The sequence below is a fragment of the Schistocerca americana genome, chromosome 3 (genome assembly GCF_021461395.2).
Source record: "Schistocerca americana isolate TAMUIC-IGC-003095 chromosome 3, iqSchAmer2.1, whole genome shotgun sequence".
In the NCBI taxonomy this organism is placed as follows: domain Eukaryota; kingdom Metazoa; phylum Arthropoda; class Insecta; order Orthoptera; family Acrididae; genus Schistocerca; species Schistocerca americana.
This window is the reverse complement of record NC_060121.1, coordinates 569,286,006-569,308,286: the sequence shown is the minus strand read 5'-3', so window position 1 is coordinate 569,308,286 and position 22,281 is coordinate 569,286,006. Positions and strand designations below refer to the sequence as shown.

The 22,281-nt window shown below is 44.4% G+C and overlaps 1 protein-coding gene across 1 annotated transcript in view; it reads left to right on the top strand.

Annotated features, from left to right (window-relative positions):
- Positions 1–22,281, top strand: part of LOC124605563 (patched domain-containing protein 3) — a 404,372-nt gene that overhangs the window by 357,159 nt on the left and 24,932 nt on the right. The window contains exons 5-6 of the mRNA XM_047137336.1: positions 17,883–18,083; positions 22,045–22,176. Coding sequence (XP_046993292.1) covers positions 17,883–18,083; positions 22,045–22,176 — 333 coding nt within the window. The remainder of the gene's footprint in view (positions 1–17,882; positions 18,084–22,044; positions 22,177–22,281) is intronic.

The window sequence follows — 22,281 nt, the reverse complement described above, 5'->3', positions numbered from 1 at the left end:
CCCATTCTGCTAGACTGACTAAAACGCTACACAGCACCCACCTTATTTTTCTCATCTTGCGCCCTCAGATTTTTCCACTCTCTATGGACAACCTTCAAGGAACTTCCGTTCCGATGAAAATGAAGTCCAAACATGGCTCGACGGGTCCTTCGCCTCAAAGCCACGTGATTTCTACAGTCGCGGAATCGAAAAGTTATCCCAGCTTTAGCAGACTGTTGTAAATAGGGAAGGAGACTATACTGTTGATGGCTAAAGTGAGAACAACAATAGATATTCAAGAACGGTTTTCACCATCATGAACGTACGGTGTGGGCTTAGAAAACCAAATACTATCCGAAATTTTAAAACGTAAACAAATACCATTTTCAATACAAAGTTGTGTATTTTTAAATGGACGCCCCTGTTATTTCGTATCCAATCAAAAGCATGAAAAATCTCAAAAATAAAGGCGTTGGTTGCATCGCAATATGTCAATTACATCCCGAGAAATTGCGCAGCGAAGTTGACGCTTGAAATAAATGAAGCGCACAGCTAGCGCACGTTCTGAGACACAATCGTGCACCTCACGCTGCCTGTGGCAGGGGCTCACACAATGAGAAGGTATGCACTATCCACGTAAATAAACAAGTAACACGAACAACGTAAAGTTACGTTTTTGAAATTGTAAATGTATGTTTATTCCAGCGAAATGACAACTAGAGCTTCAATTAGAGATAACACACTTGAATTCACTTTGCTAAACACATTTACTACTGTCCTGTCACCCACAGAAACTGTAATGTTGTGCATTACATCCATCATAGAAAATACACCCACATCTTGACCAATGAAACCGTGTCACGTCACACGGCTGAATGACCTGTCTGACATACCAGTAATTTTGTTTATGGGTCATTGCGTGCAGTTACGAGTAAGATTCAGAGAACAACATTAGGTAACTGACTATTGTCACTTTCATTTAACTTAAACGATGTAAGCAACGCCAGGAAAATCCTCAGGAGCCACAAATGTTAATTGTTCCACATTTACTTTTCATTTGAAGTTGCATCTCCTGCCAGTCATGAGAGCTGCGAAATGTAACCGACATTATTGTGTCCAGCATTATATCACTAATACTGTATTCGAACATTGCAGGATTGTTTTTCCTACTGATCTGCATTAACTTCAATTTTTCTGTAGTTAGAACAAGCCGCTATTACTCACTCCAACTAGAAATTCTGACTAAGTTATCTTGCATCCTCCTACTGTCTCTCAGTGACGATACTTCCCCGTGAACAATTGCTTGAGCCTGAAATAGCTGATTCAGATCATGCACTATACAGAGAACAAAAGTGGGGCTATCACGCTTCCCTGGTGCACTTCTGATCATACCATTGCCTCTGATGAACGCTCACCATCTGGGACAACGTGCTGAGTTCTATTACTTACGAAGTCTTCCTGTCACTCGCATATCTGTAAACCGTTCTCTATTCTCGGCTCTTCGTTAACATTCTACAGTAGGAGACACTGTCAAACGCTTTGTGGAAAAAAAGAGTAATAGATACCAAGCACGTCAACAAAAAGTAGTGTCCTTTCAATGAAAGGTACAAATCAGTGTCCATATGCGCACATGATCGAGTAGGCAGCTAATACAGCCACAGTTCAGTCCATGTAAACTATACCTAGAGATACATGTTTCAGAGAAATGTACTAAAGCTGTCTACGTGTAAACCTCAGAAGAACTACTGCGTGAAGTGCGCAACTATGACCTTTGTTAGCAAAGCGCAGAGGAGCTAGTGAAGAGTAATGCTTAGTTTATGCAGTAGTTTATATGTCATTGAATTACACCTGTTTGCTACGCGCCACTGACCCACAGCCGCAAGATGGACGTTCCCTGGCACACAGTCGCCTGCAATGCGAGGCCAGTTATGGAGAACGCAGTCCCGATTACTTGCCCAGGCGGGATGCCTTCCCTCCGCACTCTCGTCTCGGACACGCAACGCAAGGCCAATTGCGTGGCCCCAGTCACGCACGCGGAAGGCTGAGACAATTAGACCGTCGTTTTCTCCGTCTGTGGCGCGTCTCCTCTGTTGGGGCAGCCCAAGGCATTCAGCTCTTTACGGGGTTGTCGTGTTCTCAGTCCATTTTCAGAGTGTGCTTACGGTGCATTTACTCAGTGTGGTCTGCTTCTTTAACTACAAGTAAGCATAGAAAAAGGGCAAGTCACCGTCTTCTGCCGCACAACTCGGCGAATCAGTCGTCTCCCATTCCAGTAACTAACAGAGTGATATACTTAGCGCTAAACTTCCATAGAAAAATTTACTGGAAATGTACTCCTCCTCGCCATCCAACGCATATTTTGTTATACAGAACAAAAAATCTCTTATTACTTTTCTTCCACTCAGCTGTCTATACTGATTTCATTTGTTTCCTATTGATGTAACAGCAATTACAAATTCACCTTCATCTTAGAGAGCATTGGAGAGATTTATACCGCATAAATTAATAAGAGATGGAATTGACCACCAGTGATACACGAAACAGGTCTGAAAGCTCTAATAGAATCAACGAAAAATTCAAAGGAACGCAAAATTCCCAAGATTGGCGAAGTTTTACGGAAGCTCCGCATTTAGCACCAACTTCAATGCACCAGTGGTACACGAAACAGGTCAGAAAGCTCTAATAGAAGCAACGAAAAGTTCAAAGGAACTCAAAATCCCCAAGATTGGCGAAGTTTTACGGAACCTCCACATTTAGCACCAACTTCAATGCTAGATGCTTTTAGTATCACATGTAACTGTATGCCGCGTCGACGTTGGTTGGAGCAACTTAAAAAAAAAAATACACAGTCGTCTGTGATGTGCACACGGTGAAATTTGTCAATCTTTACAGTTCATCACTGGTTGGCGGAAACGGAGCGTTACTCATCACAAGAAGTTGCAAACGCGCATTTAATGCATGGCGCAGCAGATTTAGTGCCGTAAAGTCAAACAACTCCAGAGAGAAACGTTTCGTAACAGACGTGATTCCAATTGCTATAATTACATCACCATGCACAGAAGAGAAAGTGTCTCTTGCAATCCACGGAGAGCTGCATAAGGATCTCGACGAAGAACTGGCTGCACAGAAGAATTTGAGGAGACACTGTTGATCGTACGGGAGAAGATTCATCAATCAGCACCCATAAACTTGCACATGAAACGCATACTCCGAAAAATACAGTTTGGAGAGTACTAGTAAAGAAGCAGTTACGCTTCTCCCGTGAGCGATCTGAGCAGGCAGTGGGGCCAAATGAACAAACATTACGAGCTAAGGCTGTTACCATAGGTCGAAAGTTGCTAAAGTGAGTAAAAAATCGAAATGTTCATTCCAACTATTGTCTCAAAACATGCAGTTTAGAATTCTCTAACGGGTGTATAATTTTGTCTCCAAAGGCTTGAGCATCGTATAGACAGTAGCATATTGGACAGGTTGTGGGATATTAAAAGGACGCATATGAGTCATCTTCCGCTAAGCCCGCTTTCGTGACCCACTGCTAGGAATTATTAACAAGGGACTGACTACGCGAAGGCCCACGGACTCGCTTCTAGAAATTCCTGCCACGTATACGTGCTAGTACGCACGCTGGCATCCTCGCATAGTTGTCGCTTCTTTAGCTCTTTCATGAGTGACAGCCGACTCTGGCCTTCCGACGTATGTGGAAGTTGGCAAAGAACTTCTGGCGAAACGCGGGGAGGAGAGGGGGAATGTCCTCGGTTACAACAAGACATTTCTAGAAGCGGCTATGTCGCTTCCCCTCACTTCACGGCGCCTTGTGAAACCTTAAGCGCTGACCCCTGCTTGCTATCGGTACACGAATTGGGAGATTATACTGCGTGTCAGGGACGTGGGGATAAAAGCCAGGCCAGCCGCTGTGGTCAAGCGGCTCTAGGCGCTTCAGTCCGGAACCACGCGGCTGCTACGGTCGCAGGTTCGAATCCTGACTCGGGCATGGGTTTGTGTGATGTCCTTAGGTTAGTCTGGTTCAAGTAGTTCTAAGTCTAGGGGACAGATGACCTCAGATGTTAAGTCCTATAGTGCTTAGAGCCATTTAAACCGTACAAGCCAGGTCAAATTGTTTCTTCTCCTTGTAGTTTTCATGACGAACACTGCTGCGATATCTACTCACCGTATTATCTTCTTCAGTTCACGATTTTTGTTTCTTTCTGTTTCGATGTCAAAGCTTTTCCCGCAAATACTTCTTTCCTTTCCTTAAGTCTCTTAAACTGAAACCATCATATAGCAAATGTTGTGGGGAAGTCAACCAAAGTTTCCCTTTTATTGGCAGAACACTTAGAAGATGCAAAAAATCTACCAAAATGAATGGCTTCACTACACTTGTCCGTCCTTTTCTGGATTGTTTCTATGCGTTTTGTATCGTCGCATGAAGTTGCGGATAAAGTGTGGTGGATAGGATCAGCGAGTTGGTGACAATCATCAAAACAATGGCGTTTTTCGTTGCGGAAAGATCTTTTCATGAAATTTGCATCCCCATCTGTCCACTCAGAATGCCAAAATATTCTGTTGACTTCCACCTACATAGTGATAAATCGCCGATTGGATTACATAAGAAAAATTAGAGGTCGCACAGTAAGATCTAGGCCTTCATTCTTCCCACGTGCTATTCGGGAATGGAACGACAGAGAAATATTCTGAAAGTCGCCCTACGCATCCTGCACCAAAAACTGAAGTACGAGTAGTAGGATAAACGTGTAGATATGGATTTAGAAAAATGGGTTCCAGCGGTAGTCGATTTATAGACGTTTAGAGTTTGCCAGTCGTTCTTCATGTTTAACCCACCTCGGCCTGTTATCCCGGATCGTCATATTTGCTTCTGCTTTCGGTTCCACTCGGATACCTTCATTTATTTTCCTCTCTCCTCTTCTGTACTCGTGATACACTGAAAAGTTCTCATATTTGGACTTTTAATCCAAAATACTGATCGTCTGCTAATCGATTCTTAGTACGATAAAGTAAAAACGATCTGACCATGTAGGATACAGCTCATCCTTGGTGACCTGAACAACTTTTCATAATTTTGAAAAAGCGTAAACCTTTGATGGTTTATATTTGTATTGGTACAATATATCTGTGAGTAGAAACTTTGTAATTGGAAGCGGTAACGCTCAATTGAAAACGGTCCACTCGTCGAACGAGAGTTGCGATTTCGATAGCAGCCTGCGTTCTTTATTGTAGAAGACGGCTACATGTATATGGGAAATATATCTAGTGTTTCAGTAATACACTCCTGGAAATGGAAAAAAGAACACATTGACACCGGTGTGTCAGACCCACCATACTTGCTCCGGACACTGCGAGAGGGCTGTACAAGCAATGATCACACGCACGGCACAGCGGACACACCAGGAACCGCGGTGTTGGCCGTCGAATGGCGCTAGCTGCGCAGCATTTGTGCACCGCCGCCGTCAGTGTCAGCCAGTTTGCCGTGGCATACGGAGCTCCATCGCAGTCTTTAACACTGGTAGCATGCCGCGACAGCATGGACGTGAACCGTATGTGCAGTTGACGGACTTTGAGCGAGGGCGTATAGTGGGCATGCGGGAGGCCGGGTGGACGCACCGCCGAATTGCTCAACACGTGGGGCGTGAGGTCTCCACAGTACATCGATGTTATCGCCAGTGGTCGGCGGAAGGTGCACGTGCCCGTCGACCTGGGACCGGACCGCAGCGACGCACGGATGCACGCCAAGACCGTAGGATCCTACGCAGTGCCGTAGGGGACCGCACCGCCACTTCCCAGCAAATTAGGGACGCTGTTGCTCCTGGGGTATCGGCGAGGACCATTCGCAACCGTCTCCATGAAGCTGGGCTACGGTCCCGCACACCGTTAGGCCGTCTTCCGCTCACGCCCCAACATCGTGCAGCCCGCCTCCAGTGGTGTCGCGACAGGCGTGAATGGAGGGACGAATGGAGACGTGTCGTCTTCAGCGATGAGAGTCGCTTCTGCCTTGGTGCCAATGATGGTCGTATGCGTGTTTGGCGCCGTGCAGGTGAGCGCCACAATCAGGACTGCATACGACCGAGGCACACAGGGCCAACACCCGGCATCATGGTGTGGGGAGCGATCTCCTACACTGGCCGCACACCACTGGTGATCGTCAAGGGGACACTGAATAGTGCACGGTACATCCAAACCGTCATCGAACCGATCGTTCTACCATTCCTAGACCGGCAAGGGAACTTGCTGTTCCAACAGGACAATGCACGTCCGCATGTATCCCGTGCCACCCAACGTGCTCTAGAAGGTGTAAGTCAACTACCCTGGCCAGCAAGATCTCCGGATCTGTCCCCCATTGAGCATGTTTGGGACTGGATGAAGCGTCGTCTCACGCGGTCTGCACGTCCAGCACGAACGCTGGTCCAACTGAGGCGCCAGGTGGAAATGGCATGGCAAGCCGTTCCACAGGACTACATCCAGCATCTCTACGATCGTCTCCATGGGAGAATAGCAGCCTGCATTGCTGCGAAAGGTGGATATACACTGTACTAGTGCCGACATTGTGCATGCTCTGTTGCCTGTGTCTATGTGCCTGTGGTTCTGTCAGTGTTATCATGTGATGTATCTGACCCCAGGAATGTGTCAATAAAGTTTCCCCTTCCTGGGACAATGAATTCACGGTGTTCTTATTTCAATTTCCAGGAGTGTATTTTAAATTTGAATTAAATCAGTCTCGACAGCTGTAGAATATTTATTGTCAATGGTAACTGATTTCATCTACATCTACATCTACATGGATACTCTGCAAATCTCATTTGAGTGCCTGGCAGAGGGTTCATCGAGCCACCTTCACAATTCTCTATTATTCCAATATCGTATAGTGCGGTGAATGAACGAACACCTACATCTTTCCGTACGAGCTCTGATTTCCCTTATTTTATCGTGGTGATCGTTTCTCCCTGTGTAGGTCGGTGTCAACAAAATATTTTCACATTCGGAGGAGAAAGCTGGTGATTTGAATTTCGTGAGAAGATTCCGTCACAACGAAAAACGCCTTTCTTTTAATGATTTCCAGCCCGAATCCTGTATCATTTCTGTGACACTCTCTCATATATTTCGCGATGATACAAAACATACTGCCCTTCTTTGAACTTTTTCGATGTACTCCGTCAGTTCTATCTAGTAAAGATCGCACACCGCGCAGCAGTACTCTAAAAGAGGACGGACTAGCGCAGTGTAGCCAGTCTCCTTAGTAGATATGTGACATTTTCTAAGTGTCCTGCCAATAAAACGCAGTCTTTGGTTAGCCTTCCCCACAACATTTTCTATGTGTGCCTTCGAATTTAAGTTGTTCGTAATTGTAATTTCTAGGTGTTTAGTTGAATTTACGGCCTTTAGATTTGATCTGCAAACAACCAAAAACGGCTACTCAGATTGGCTCCCAAGTCGTTTATATAGATAAGGAACAGTAAAGGGCCTATAACACTACCTTGGGGAACGCCAGAAATTACTTGTGTTTCACTCGATGACTTTCCGTCAGTTACTACGAACTGTGACTCCTCTGACAGGAAATCACAATAACTGAGACGATATTCCATAAGCACGCAATTTCACTACAAGCCGCTTGTGTGGTATAGTGTCAAAAGCCTTCCGGACATCCAGAAATACGGGATCGATCTGAAATCCCTTATAAATAGCACTCAACACATCATGTGTATAAAGAGCTAGTTGTGTTACACAAGAACGATGTTTTCTAAACCCATGTTGACTGTGTGTCAATATACCGTTTGCTTTGGGGTAATTCATTATGTTCGAACACAATATATGTTCCAGTATCCTGTTGCATAGCGACGTTAATGATATGGGCTTCTAATTAAGTGGATTACTCCTAGTACCTTTCTCGAATAATGGTGTGACCAGTGCAACTTTCCAGTCTTTGGGTACGGATCTTTGGTCGAGTGAACGGTTGTATATGATTGTTAAGTATGGAGCTAATGCATCTGCATACTCTGAAAGGAACCTAATTCGTATACAGTCTGGACCAGAAGGCTTGCTTTTATTAAGTGATTTAAGTTGGTTCACTACTCAGAGGACATAAACTTCTACGTTACTCATGTTGGCAGATGTTCCTGATTCGAATTCTGGAATATTTACTTTGTCTTCTTTTGCGAAGGCATTTCGAAAGGCAGTACTCCAGATGTAATGAATTGTGTAGACAAATAAATGATTAGAATTTCGGAAAAACTGGATGATTTATTCACGAGAAAAAAGCTTTACAATTTGAGCATTTCAATAATGTATTGGTCCAGCTGTGGGCCTTATGCAAGAATTCATTCGGCTTTGCATTCATTGATGGAGTTGTTGGATGACCTCCTGAGGGATGTCGTGCCACATTCTGTCGAACTGGTGCGTTAGATGGCCAAAATCCCGAGGTGGTTGGAGGACACTGCCCATAATGTTCCGAACGTTCTCAATTGGGGAGATGTCGAGCGACCTTGTTGACAAAGGTAGGGTTTGGGAAGCACGAAGACAAAGAGTAGAAGCTCTCGCCATGCTCGGGCGGGCATTATATTGCTGAAATGTAAGCAGAGGATGACTTGCCATGACGGCAACAAAACGGGGCATAGAATGTCGTCGACGTACCGCTGTGCTGTAAGGGTGCCGCGGATGACAAGCAATGCTATGAAAATAAGTTGTACGCCAGACCATTATTCTGGTTGTCGGGACATACGGCGGTGACAGTCAGGTTGGTATCCCATCGCTGTCCGAAGCGTCTCCAGGCACGTCTTCGCTAGTCTTTGGGGCTCATTATCAAGCTGGCCTCATAACCGAAAACAATTCTACTCCAGTCAATGAGATTCCAGGCCCGATTACCAGCAAATACGTGCCTGGAGAAACTCTTGACCGCGCCGAGATGCCAGCCTGACTGTCGCCCGCCATACTGTGCGAAAACCAGGGTGATGGTCTTGGGTGTCATTTCTTTTCACAGCAGGACCCCTTTGGTAGTCATGCGTGGCACCCATACAGCACTGTGGAATGTCGACGATGTTCTGCGCCCCATTACGTTGCCCTTTATGGCAAGTCTTACTGAGCTTACATTTCAGCACGATAATGTCCGCCTGCACACGGTAAGAGTTTCTACAGTTGTCTTCGTGGTTGCCACACCCTGCCCCCCCACCCCCCCCCCCCCACCCCTCACCCCCAGCTAGATCGCCAGATATCTCCCCAATCGAGAACGTTTTGACCCTTATCGGCAGGGCCCTCCACACAGCTCTGGATTTTGACACGACATCCCCCAGGACTCATTGATGGAGTGCTGTTATGCCGGAGCCAAGGTAGCCCCTGAGGGACGGCAACCCATATTACAGCACAGAGGATGGTCTTGTCTATGTCCAAGGCGTACCAAAAGCACCATGGTAAACACCGGCTATTTACATACGAGTACAAGGTAATGAAAACAGCTGCGGTCGCAGGTTCGAATCCTGCCTCGGGCATGGATGTATGTGATGTCGTTAGTTTAGTTAGATTTAAGTAGTTCTAAGTTCTAGGGGACAGGTGATCTCAGATGTTAAGTTTCATAATGCTCAGAGCCATCTGAACCATTTTGAGGAGGAGGAGATTAGTGTTTAACGTCTCGTCGACAACTAGGTCATTAGAGGCGGGGTACGAGCTCTGATTAGAGGAGGATGGAAAAGACAATAGGCTGTGCCTTCTCAAAGGAACCATCCTGCATTTGCCTTAAGAAATTAAGAGAAATCACGGAAAATCTAAATCAGGATGACCGGACGCGGATTTGCACCGTCGTCTTCCCGAATGCGAGTCCAGTGTGTATGAGGGTAGTAAGGTTTGGAACATGGTCATAAACGATGGGAACCCATTGTGTAAATTCATTGATGTCTCGTGGCATAACTAGCTAGAATAGAGTCGAAATGTTGAGCTGGGCGTGTTTTGCGCTTAAAAGCGTGTCTCTTTGCGTTACTCACACTTGAAGGAAATAAACCTCGATCCTTCTTCTCGCGAAGCCTTCTCTTTGCCACGGACCTATGGTAAGTGACGTAACAAGGTATTACCGCGCAGCGTAGAAAGCCTTTCTAGGAGCTTTCCCTCTTCTCCTGCTAAGGACGCCCACGTGATTACGTAAGGCGCACAGCGGCTTCCTGCTTTACTGCCGTCGTGCGGTAACAGCCGGCTTGAACTTCCTGAAACCCATTTGTCTGCGCCTGCTTTCACTCAAGGTGGCGCTCCGGCCCCGCCTGCGTCCCACATACCGGCTACAGCCCAGGCAGATAAGCGTCTCCGTTTGTTTACACTCGTCTAGCGGCTTTGTCGGAGAGAGAGCGGTCCTGCCGTCACAACGAATGAAAAAAAAATATTGCTTTCCGCTGCTTACCAGTTTCAACCACCACCTCGTACATCGTCTTCCTCTTCTTTGACATTACATCCCTCCGTGCCTCTTTGTCCCCTCCAACAATTTGACACCATACATTTCAGTTCTCTGCTTTTCTCTTCCGTCCTCAGATCTCCGTTTGAACGAGGTCATTAAAGGCTTTGTCCACCCATCTTTAGTCTTGGGTGATGCTTCCTTTCTAGCGGACTACAGCCATATTTTCATTATTCTTGTGGGGTATCTTCTCGTTTTCCATCCTCGCCATATCATATAATTAGAGTACTCTCCGTCGTGAGATTTCCGTAGTTCATGGCTACATCCTACTCTCCAACCCTATGGCTTCGCAGGATTTTTCGATCAAATGTTGATATGTTGTTTATATCTGCTTCTGCTATCACAAATTTCTGTAACAGACATTTTGATGTAATGTTGTGTGTTTCCAATACACTGTATCTTGGAGGTCCACGTGTCATACATTATTATAGTGAATCGGTGATTGTGACACTGTGCTACTTGTGGATACAAAATTATGGCCGAAACTGTCAGCTGCCATGAAATAAAAATGATTGTGTCAGCCAATCATGGGCTTTATCCTTCATGACCTTTCACAGTGTCTAATGTTACCACGATTAGAACAGTAATTTCTCTTTTTTACTCGTAACATTTCCGCCACATGAGGAAGCGTGACAGACAGCTGCCATACTGTTGTCGTTAAAAAAAAAAAAAAAAAAAAGAAAAAGGCTCAAATGGCTCTGAGCATTATGGTACTTAACATCTGAGGTCATCAGTCCCAGCCGGCCGGGGTGGCCGTGCGGTTCTAGGCGCTTCAGTCTGGAACCGCGTGACCGCTACTGTCGGAGGTTCGAATCCTGCCTCGGGCATGGATGTGTGTGATGTCCTTAGGTTGGTTAGGTTTAAGTAGTTCTAAGTTCTAGGGGACTGATGACCACAGATGTTAAGTCCCATAGCGCTCAGAGCCATTACATCAGTCCCCTAGAACTTAGAACTACTTAAACCTAACTCACCTAAGGACATCACACACATCCACGCCCGAGGCAGGATTCGAACCTGCGACCGTAGCCGTCGCGCGGTTTCAGACTGAAGCGCCTAGAACCACTTGGCCACACCGGCCGGCTCGTTTAAGCGAATTGTGTCAAAACTAACTGCGCCACGGAGTGCTACCCGCGGCTAAACAGATATTCATAAAGAAACATCAATGGCGAAACTCAATATCTACGTGTATGCGCCATCATAAATGTTATATCTCAAAGGTATTGAGGCGTGAGCCACTTGCGGCCCAGCAAACAGCGCGAAAAAAACACCAATTTTTGGGACGATGGGAGATGCTGACACAATATATATTGCTCACAACCCATTCGTTTCCTCAAGGAAGAAACTAAACACTAAGCTAAACTTAACGCATTCGTTTGATAGTTAACTTTCAGGGATGACTTTTCAGTCACGTCGCGTTGACCATCCCGTGGGAACAGTGAAGTTCATCCAGATCCGCCCAGCTGCTTCAGCGTGAAGTTGTAACAAACGTACTAATTCGACGAAGAAAGGAAATAAGCAATTTCTAGTTCGATGCAATGAAAATTTAATAATGCTTGTACTACAACAACGTCGTCTGCCTTCATGTATGCGCCTCTTACTAGCGCATACGCTCGCATATCATAATCAAATCTAGCCCCACAAAACGCCTACCGTGCTGGACACGTAATGACACAAAGTCTCTCTGTCGTACGGCATTTAAATGACACCGTCATTGTGAGTCTTCATGTGTCTCAGAAGTGATAAAATATGCCTGATGCTTACCGGCTAAAATTCAACGGGTTTGTATGGAAGCATAGATTAAACACTTTGAGTACTGTACAAGCGTTTTATGCATTACGTTGAATCTTATTATGTAGGACATATTAAACAATGAAAGAATTTTCACAAATACGATACAGTTCAAAAGCCGAAAAGTAAACAGCTTTTTCTAAGAGTAATATTGTCCAGATTTCGCGTTATATTCTTGAAATCTTGCATTACACACTTTTAAAAGTAGCCTATGTGTTAATTCACGGCATTTGCTAATCACATTCCAAATTTCTTCCAAATCCGTCCAGCCATTTCATTGTGAAGGAGAAACAAACATACTCATGCACAAACTATAGCATTTATAATTCAGTTTAAAGTAATAAGGTTAAAATTGAACAAAAGTGATATTTATCATGATTTACTATAAAACACAGACGGCGGTGATACAACTGATGCTAAGACGATGGTGATGACACATCCAGTAAGTCCTTCGGTGTCAGTTCTCAGTAGAAACTGTGTAGACAGGAAGAAAGGTAGGAAAGAAAGAAGGATACATGGATGAAGGGCAGTAGGACATGGGACGCTATATCTGGCAGAGGGGGATGGTGTTACCCTGGGATGTTGCATACATAAATGGAGAATAGGATAGGAGGAAGCGTGTGTCTAGGAACGGGGAGTGTGTTGGGCTGGGCTGGAAAGTCCAGTGCATACATAGAGACAGGAACAGAAAAGGGCAAGGGTGGATTAGGAGGCTGGGAGATGTTTGTTTAAATGGCTCTGAGCACTATGGACTTAACTTCGGAGGTCATCAGTCCCCTAGAACTTAGAACTACTTAAACTTAACTGGCCTAAGGACATCACACACATCCATGTCCGAGGCAGGATTCGAACCTGCGATCTTAGCGGTCGCACAATTCCAGACTGAAGCGCCTAGAACCGCTCGGCCACTCCAGCCGGCGCTGGGAGATGTATTGGACCCTTGTTCTAAGGAAAAGATACGGGGATCGTGGCTATAGCTCGTAGAATGGGTAGGCGTAGGGTGCAGTACTGGATCGGGAAGATAATATCTGTAAAATTGCCTTCGTATAGGATGCGGAGGTGTAGATGTAGAGGCTGACCTACACCTGTTGCTATGGGCCCTGCAGCAGTTCAGAAACGGAGAGTATTGGGCAGAGTGCATGGCGTTCTAAGATATGCAAGAAGTGGTAAAATGTTGTTGGTGCGAAGAACGGAACTCCGTTCGCATTCTTCAATTTTCCTTTAAAGCACTAAGGTGCAGTGCTTACATTGTGGGTGCCCGACGCTTGTAACTTCTCCAGATTCATGGAAGACTTGGGGAACGTCGAGGATGAACGTTGAGTATCCCGATTCGATAGAAATTGACATCGCTATGGCCTCAAGTCGTCAGCTGCAGCGTGTTGGCGATACAGTCGTCGGCGCTGGACCCACAATGCTCGTCCTCAGCTTTATCACATATTTTATTTTCCGACACCGTCAATCTTCACACAGATTTTGTGATGTTTTCTGTACCGTTCTATAACCACTGGCCGATGCTGAGATGATGATTACTGAGCGAAACTAGTTACAAAGTGGACTATAAAAACTATTGCGATCAAAGATTATTTTAAATCCTAGATTTGCATTGCTTGATAGCCATGAAATCAGCCTTGCCTTCCATATACGTTTAGTATCCTCCACTACTAACCACATTGTACGTTGGAGTTCCCATTTACCGTAAACTTGACACCAACCATCCTATCATTTATTAATCCTCGTACTCTGCCGCACTTCTGCCAGCACCTCCTCTTACGCTTACATCTATGTACTCCCCATATCTACTCCTCCCTCTACCTCACCACAAAATCTGCCCGGAGATCTATCGCCACTTCCATCTTTAACAGATTTCTCAACCTCTCAATGTTAGGGTGCCCTTCCTCACCCTGTTCCCACCCTACTTCTTACCCTAATATTTCAAAAGCTTGGTTCAGCGTCCTCATCCCAAACTCTTCCCTCCCACATCAACAGTCTCCCCTTCCCAACCTACCGGAAGAACTGTTTATTTCCTGTAACTCCGTTAAAGTTAAGTGCGCCATTTTCATAAAGGTTAGCAACTGATTGTAAACAATAAAGTGGCCGAGCGGTTCTAGGCGCTTTAGTCTGGAACCGCGCGACCGCTACGGTCGCAGGTTGGAATCCTGCCTCGGGCATGGGTGTGTGTGCTGTCCGTAGGTTAGTTAGGTTTAAGCAGTTCTAAGTTCTAGGGGACTGATGACCTCAGATGTTAAGTCCCATAGTGCTCAGAGCCATTTGAACCATAAACAATAAAAATATTTTACTTAAAATCTTCAGTTCATTGTCTCTTGCTTCAATAATTGTAAAAGCATGTACATATTTTATATAAGTACTTGAGCTTATACTACCAAACCCCCATCCTGATTTCTCTAATAATTAAACTCCCACGTGTAAAAATATCATATCTCCCGAACTATGCTGGTGGTGGGAAGTTCCTATGGGACCAGACTGCTGAGGTCATTGGTCCCTGATCTTGCACACTACTTAATGTAACTTAAACTAACTTACGCTAAGGTCAACACATACACACACACGCCCGAGGGAGGAACGATGATGTAAACTGAAAGGCAATTTTTCTGTTTCTTTCATAGATCTGAATCTGGTTGTTGGTCAACCGAAATCGGTTACGTAGCTTGTACTGGACTGTACTCCGACCAAGGTTATTAAAATGTGTAATACTAACACAGACTGCTGTGTTTCCTTCATCTGACGATGTCAGGCTTGCAAATTTCATTAAATTTCTTTTTGTTTGGTTTTAGACTGTGCTCTTTTAAATACCTGCAACAAACACAGCTATTTTCTGGCCACTTACACCTCTTATTGGCTCTGAATATTCCTTGATTCCAATTTAGCACTCTTTAAATCTAGCTAAAGAACAACTTTGTTGTAAGAGAGAAGTGAGAACAACAAAAATTACCGATATAGGTTCGGTCTCAAAATAACCATTGCTTGAAGCTTTTGTTAAATTTTGAAGCTAGAATGTCATATTTTGCTTGGTGAAAGGTTTGCTTTCGTACTTCTAAGCTCATACAAGGGATCCTACTCTAACGAAGACCTGCATTAATTTCCGTTAATACTATATAGGATCATTACCTGCACATTTCTTAAACGGTATGCCATTTATCTAGCGGCAAAAATTTAATGAAATCTGTGTCTCACTGTAACATCGGCCATGAGAGATTTCATGTAACTATTTTATACTGGTAACTCAGTTCGTTGGAAACAGTGACGTTTCCCCATGTGATGGTCAGCACACCGCTGTTTGTAACTGGTACATATCAAAACTGCGTAGATGACGTGATTAACTTTGTGAAGGGAGTGCTTGTTTTTGAACTGCTCAGCGATCTGCTCTGCATACTTATCGTCTTATCTCTGGCTTTTACCTTAACTGAAACAGCGCTCGTGCGTATGAAACTCTGCACGGAGGTAGCCGTGTAAGCCAGAATCCGGTCAGGGAAACTCAGCCTTCCGTTTCCTTTTCCTTCATCCGAAGAAACAAGCCGGGAGGCGGACAACTTGTTTTCTGCACAGCGTGAGTTTGCTGCTGTTCCTAAGCTCCTGGTCTCCGAGCGGATGTCGCACACATGTGGTGAAAGCTGGCAGTCTTTCCATACTGGTACTAGCATGTTTAAGTCTTTTTCTTGAAAGCTAAAATTATATCTTAGTTTCAGAGATTTGTCGACGATAACAAGTTATAAAACGTTCTCGGTTCACAAGTCTCATCAAACGAAGTTAAAATTCAAGCTTTCGAAGATCATAGCCGCCGTTCTAACAGTGAGGATTGCAGTAGTATCGTAGAAAAGACATACTGTTCCACGTGAAGCTGCTGATTAAATTATTTTTAACTCTACGACCGGTTTCGGTCATAGACCATTTTCTTGTACAATCAAAAATAAATTATTCAGCAGATTCCTATAGTACAATACGCCATTTCTACGATTTATCAAAGTTGTGGAACACTACCAACAAAAACTGTTTTGAATAGTAGTCCTCCAAGCTGTAGATTATTACCTTAATTTAATGTGGTTTAAATTTCGGCAACTTTCTACTGTTGTCCAGACATTGGTTTCAGTGCCATTTACTGGTAGACTCAGATCTACTGCAGTCCCTTTTGCTACAGATTTCTTTCTTTCACCTGTGCTAGATTGTTGTTACGAAATAAAAATGAATTCCCTTTTTGTCTTGCGCTATACACTCTGAAATATTTAAATATCAAGATTAAAACCAGTGTGTCGATTACTAGCCTTCTAATTACATATCTTAAAATATCTGGACTATGTATTGAATTTCTCTGATGTTCAGCTCAACACCTGCCATTCTTTTTACTGTATCATGACCATTTCTACTTCAGCTTGCGGAAACCATCATGAGTAACAAAATTTCATTGTGTGTATTGCCCCGTATGATACTTTATCGTATGCACTGTTTGCAGAAATCATTACGTACGTTGTCTGGTGAACTTGTTAAATTAGTGCTATGTCTTGGATGGATTGCCGGCCGGTGTGGCCGTGCGATTCTAGGCGCTTCAGTCTGGAACCGCGTGACCGCTACGGTCGCAGGTTCGAATCCTGCCTCGGGCATGGATGTGTGGATGTCCTTAGGTTAGTTAGGTTTAAGTAGTTCTAAGTTCTAGGGGACTGATGACCACAGATGTTAAGTCCCATAGTGCTCAGAGCCATCTTGGATGGATTCGTAAATGAAAATATGTAATGCTACCCATCTCAGGTCAAACCGATGTAGGACTGCCATCATATAAACGTAGGAGTGTTGTCAATGATCACAAGTGTTTGTTCTGTGTAAGTAAATGCTGTAAATATCCTTTTCATTTGACGATAGTTGACTGTAATAAACCAGGCAGTTGTTATGTACTTTTTTCCTTGCTTTTGTTCCTTGTTCCACCGGTTTGAGGAGCACTTCAATTAGGATATGTCTAGAGACACTAAACCTAAACATATTCTCGTTTCGCGTCAATTGTGCCGTCATTAGTCACGAAACAAAATTTTAGTATCATCATGGAGGTACAAGTTCCGTCTCTACGACTACAGGAATAGCTGTCTGCTTGGTTGTCAGGCGCGGTTCGCTTCTTCTATTGTTGAAACATCTTCAGTGACGACTTTATGTGTTCCTTTTCACATACCCGTCGTAATGGGTTAGTGTATAGTTGTAATGAATAGTCTACGACCTTATTTTCTTGGCATTTGTGTGCACATTTCATAATTATGCATTTTTTTCACTAGATTGTCTTTAAAACATGTATTTTTTTCTTTACATAAAATGAGAAGAGTTTTTACAGTTGTAAAATGCGCACGCAGTACCAAGAAAAGAACATCCCAGACAATATAGAACGCACACTTACCATATCGGTGCATATGTAAAAAGCACCGAACGAAATCTTCCCTGAAGATGATTCGAAAATATAAGAACTGAAACACATCTGGCAAGTAAAAAAATCGCCTGTCATTTAGTCGCAGAGGCGGAACTTCTACCTTACAAAGATACCAATATTCTAAATATATTCATCGATTTGCAAAATATATGCTCTTCACTGCGTTTTCCTGGCATATTGCATATGCACTACGGCCTCGTGGCTGCTTGTTGTACAGAATGTAAAACGCAACTAATGTGAGTTTGCCCTCTCCCGCAGGGATCGGCATCGACGACACGTTCGTGATGCTGGCGGCGTGGCGGCGCACGCCCGTGACGCTGACTGTGCCCGAGAGGATGGCGCGGACGCTCAGCGAGGCGGCCGTCTCCATCACCATCACCTCCTTCACCGACATGATCAGCTTCTGGATCGGCATCATCAGCCCCTTCCCCTCGGTGCGCATCTTCTGCATCTACACAGGTCAGTATCCGGCCCAAGTCACTCATATTCTTCTCTTAAGTCACCACTCGTTGCTAGTTTTGTGTTGTCTCCATCACCGTCACCTCCTTCATCGACATGATCAGCTTCTGGTTCAGTATCATCAGTCCCACCACCTCAGTACACTTCTACTACATCTAAATTGGTTGACAGCTAGCCCAGCCCATTCACTCTGTTTTCTGAAGTCACCAGTCTTTACTGGCTTGCTATTCTTCGCCATCACCACTACCTCCTTCAGCAGCATGACTGGTTTCTGGATTGGCATCATCTGCACCTTTCTCTTAGTGCGCATCTTGTGGATCTACTCAGGTCAGTAGGCAGCTTAACACAATCACACTTTTGTCTTAAATCACGATTCTTTACTAGTCTGATTTCTTCTCCTTTACCATTATCTCCTTTTCTTACATGAGTCATCATCAACAGACCCTTCCCTTCAGCATGTATCTTCTGCATCTACACAGGTTTGTGGCCAGTCCAACCAGCTCACGCTCTTCTGTTAGGTCACCAGTGTGTACTAGTGTGGTGTTGTTCTCCATCACTGTCACCTCCTTCACTAACATGATCATCTTCCAGATGAGCATCCTCAGCACCTTTCTCTCAGAGCGCATTTACTGCATCTACAAAGGTCAGTAAGTATCCAAAACAATCAGTCACTTGTCTAATGCCACCACTCTGCACTAAACTGATTTCTTCTCCCTTACCATTTCCTCCTTCACTGACATGATCAACTTCTGGTTCACAATCATCAACCCCTCCATTTGGTAGGTTTCTTTTGCACCTACAGAGGTCAGTAGCCTACCCAAGGCACTATCACTCTTAAGTTACCACTCATTACCAGTTTTGCGTTCATCACCATTACCTCCTGCACCGGCATGATCAGCTTCTGGATCAGCCCCTTCACTGTGGTGTATATCTGCTGCATCTACGCAGGTGAGTGGGTAGCCAACACAGTTTCACACTTGTTCTTCACTAGTTTGACTTCCTCTCTGTTACCATTACCTCATTCATTGACATCATCAGCTAACCTTCGTCATGCCTCTTCCGCATCTACACAGGTCACTAGACAGACCAATGCACTCAGGTTCTTCTCTTTAAGTGACGACACTTTACTGGTTTGGTGCTGTCCTCTTTCTTCCACCTTCCATTAAATATTTCGTCTCTATGTATCTAAAACCGCCAACGTCCTCTACGATTTATTTAGCATACCCTAGTCTATATATGCCCTTACTATTTTTCTCCTCTGTCGCTCCTTACAGTGTCATGCCATAGAAGATGTCCCATTAATGAATCCCTTCTGGTAACAGTATTCTGTAGACTTCTTTTCTCAAATATTATTTTTAGTTGCAATGAAATAAATAAAGTGTAACGAGTATGAAATGAAATTGGGCGATACACATAACCAGGTGAATGGATTGTAAATGGACCAAGAATATTCTTTGCTGGGTCACAAGAAATGAGAAGACTGAGATGATGAGCTAATGGAAGAGGTACCAGTGACATTACGAATCACAGAGTCGCAGCAAATGTGTATCACTGAAGACTATAAAGCACGGAAAGGTCCTGTTGAGTCCTTAATTCAGCAATGGGTGGTAAATGGCTGATGGCGATGGTGAATAATAACCTAGTGTTCAATATAGGTGCTGCTCCTTTAGGTAATACTAATTCTGTGCTATGGTAACGGACAATGAAAATCACATTAGCTCAGCTATTTGCTAAATGGAAGTGAATAGTTCCCTACAGAATGACGCTGGACGCACGAGGTAGAAGAAATTGCAATTGCCTGTGCTCTCTTCAAGCAGGCAAACCTGAATTACTGCGTAAAATTTACTTACATGCTATTTAATAACTAACTTGAATCTTTTCGATAATTCAGTATCAAAGTCTTGCCATCGTACTCACCTCCTCAGTGGATACGTTATCTCAAATGGTTCAGCTACAGGGAGTGGACAAAAATGTGGAAATCCCTAAAACACATTACCAGGCCCAATGAAGTACAGGAAACCAGTTGGCACTGAAAACAGCTCCCAGACGTCTCGAAGTGCATAAATACAGATTCTGTATTGTTTTCGGAGGGAATATTATACCATTCTTCCTGCAAAATGGCTCAGACAACTACGATGCAGATAGATAACGATCACGCACCATTCTCTTCAAAGTAGACTACAGTGACTCAATAATACTAAAATGTAGTAGCTGCGGTGGCAGGGAATGATGCTACCATTCATCCTCGTGCTTACAGAGCCCGTTCTGGACAATACGAGCTGTGTGTACATGGACCCTACCGACTCGGAACACAGCATCAGCTTTGGGGAACCAAAGTACCAAGGGATGGACCTGATCTGCAAAATGGGCACATACTCCTTTGCAGTAACGGGAACTTGCAGAGTAACCATGGAATACCACGACATTGCTACCCAAATCATCACCGAAAACCCGCTTTGTTTCGTTCTTGGGACGCAAATACACATTTTCGTCCGCGATGGGTTAAAAAAAAAAAGGTTCATATGGCTCTGAGCACTATGGGACTTAACATTTGAGGTCATCAGTCCCCTAGAACTTAGAACTACTTAAACCTAACTAACCTAAGGACATCACACACATCAATGCCCGAGGCAGGATTCGAACCTGCGACCGTAGCGGTCGCGCGGTTCCAGACTGTAGCGCATAGAACCGCTTCGCCACTCGGGCCTGCTCCGCGTTGGGACTTTCCCTTCATGAGGTACAAATCTTCGATACGGTGCCTCTTGATTGAAACACCAAACACATCGGCTACCTTGGTTACGGAAGCATTTAGCATACAAGCGCCAATTGCCCATGTTCGAAGTCACTTAGTTCCAACAAAATGAACTCACCTACAAGGAACACTGTGCTGACCACGAATGCATTGAGGTCATTGCATAGGTGCCGTTTGGGGTCAAATAAAGCAGCACAACCTGCAGGCTTGTCTAACATCTGCATTTATATCCAAGCATGCATTTCTCACAGCGTTTCCATATTTTTCTCAACCTCATATTTCAGTCAGTAGTAGAGCGGAATCTTTTAAACAATCCCGCAAAACATCGCGTATCTCGTGCCACAGAAGCACTTTTATTGGAATTCGGTTGGAAAGAGCTATCTCATGGAAAATAAATCCTCGAAGACGCCGATGGATACTGAAAAGCTCAACCAGAAAAAGAAATACGGTGTGTAAAGCGCCCTTCCCTTTCTACAGCAAGTGAACCGTCTCATCTTGCCCAGTTACAAGGGGCCCTGTGATTTTGCTCGCATCCGAACCATTGTGAGTCGTTGCAGGAAGACAGCGCACTATCACTGCACATAACGCCTATTCTGCTCCATGTTAACATCAGTACTGGGTGGTTATGATTAAGGTGCACCTACTCACGGATATCCAGTGTGGACTGTAATTACCATATGGCAGCGAAACTTGGTAGACATATTAATGCGTCAATGCGAAACCGGTTTACGCTGGAAAAAATTAGTTCCAGTTTTGACCAAAAGGTGCTAATCTGGCGCTGTACAGCATCTCGTCGATGTCTCCGGTGCTCATGTTGAACAAACTGTGTGAGTGGCGGTTAATACTAAAATCAACATTATGTCTGTCTCACTTGTGTGATCTTTTCTGCCCGCGTCCCGTTCTTAATCCGTTACGTATAGAAATATTTCTATACATTTTTCTTGCATTCTCAGTGCCAGGTTTGCTCCTGGTGGCCAAAATTGGAACTACTTTTTTTTTATTTCAGCGTAAATCGGTTACGCATTAACGCAGTAGAATATCTACCAAGTTTGCACTGCGATGCAATAATTACAGCCCATACTAGACCTCGGGTGACTAGCTGCACTTTAATTGTTAACTACCCGGTAGTTACCCTTTGCAGTAGATAATTTTCTTACTCTGCCAAAGCTGTGGGGCGCCTGACATGTGTTATGTGGTGGATTTTTGCAGGCTTCGCCGTGTGCTTCACTTTCCTGTGGCACATAACGTTCTTCGCGGGCTGCATGGCCCTCTCGGGATACGTCGAACAGCGCAACCTACACTCCTTCACCTGCATGCGCGTGCTGCCCGTCTCAAAATCAGGTGAGTCTTCGCTTCTCTCTCCTCTCGTTTCCTGATATTCCAAATGCAGAATTTCCTGCGTTAGTTAGTAACGTACTTGTACACTACCGCGCATTAAAATTACCA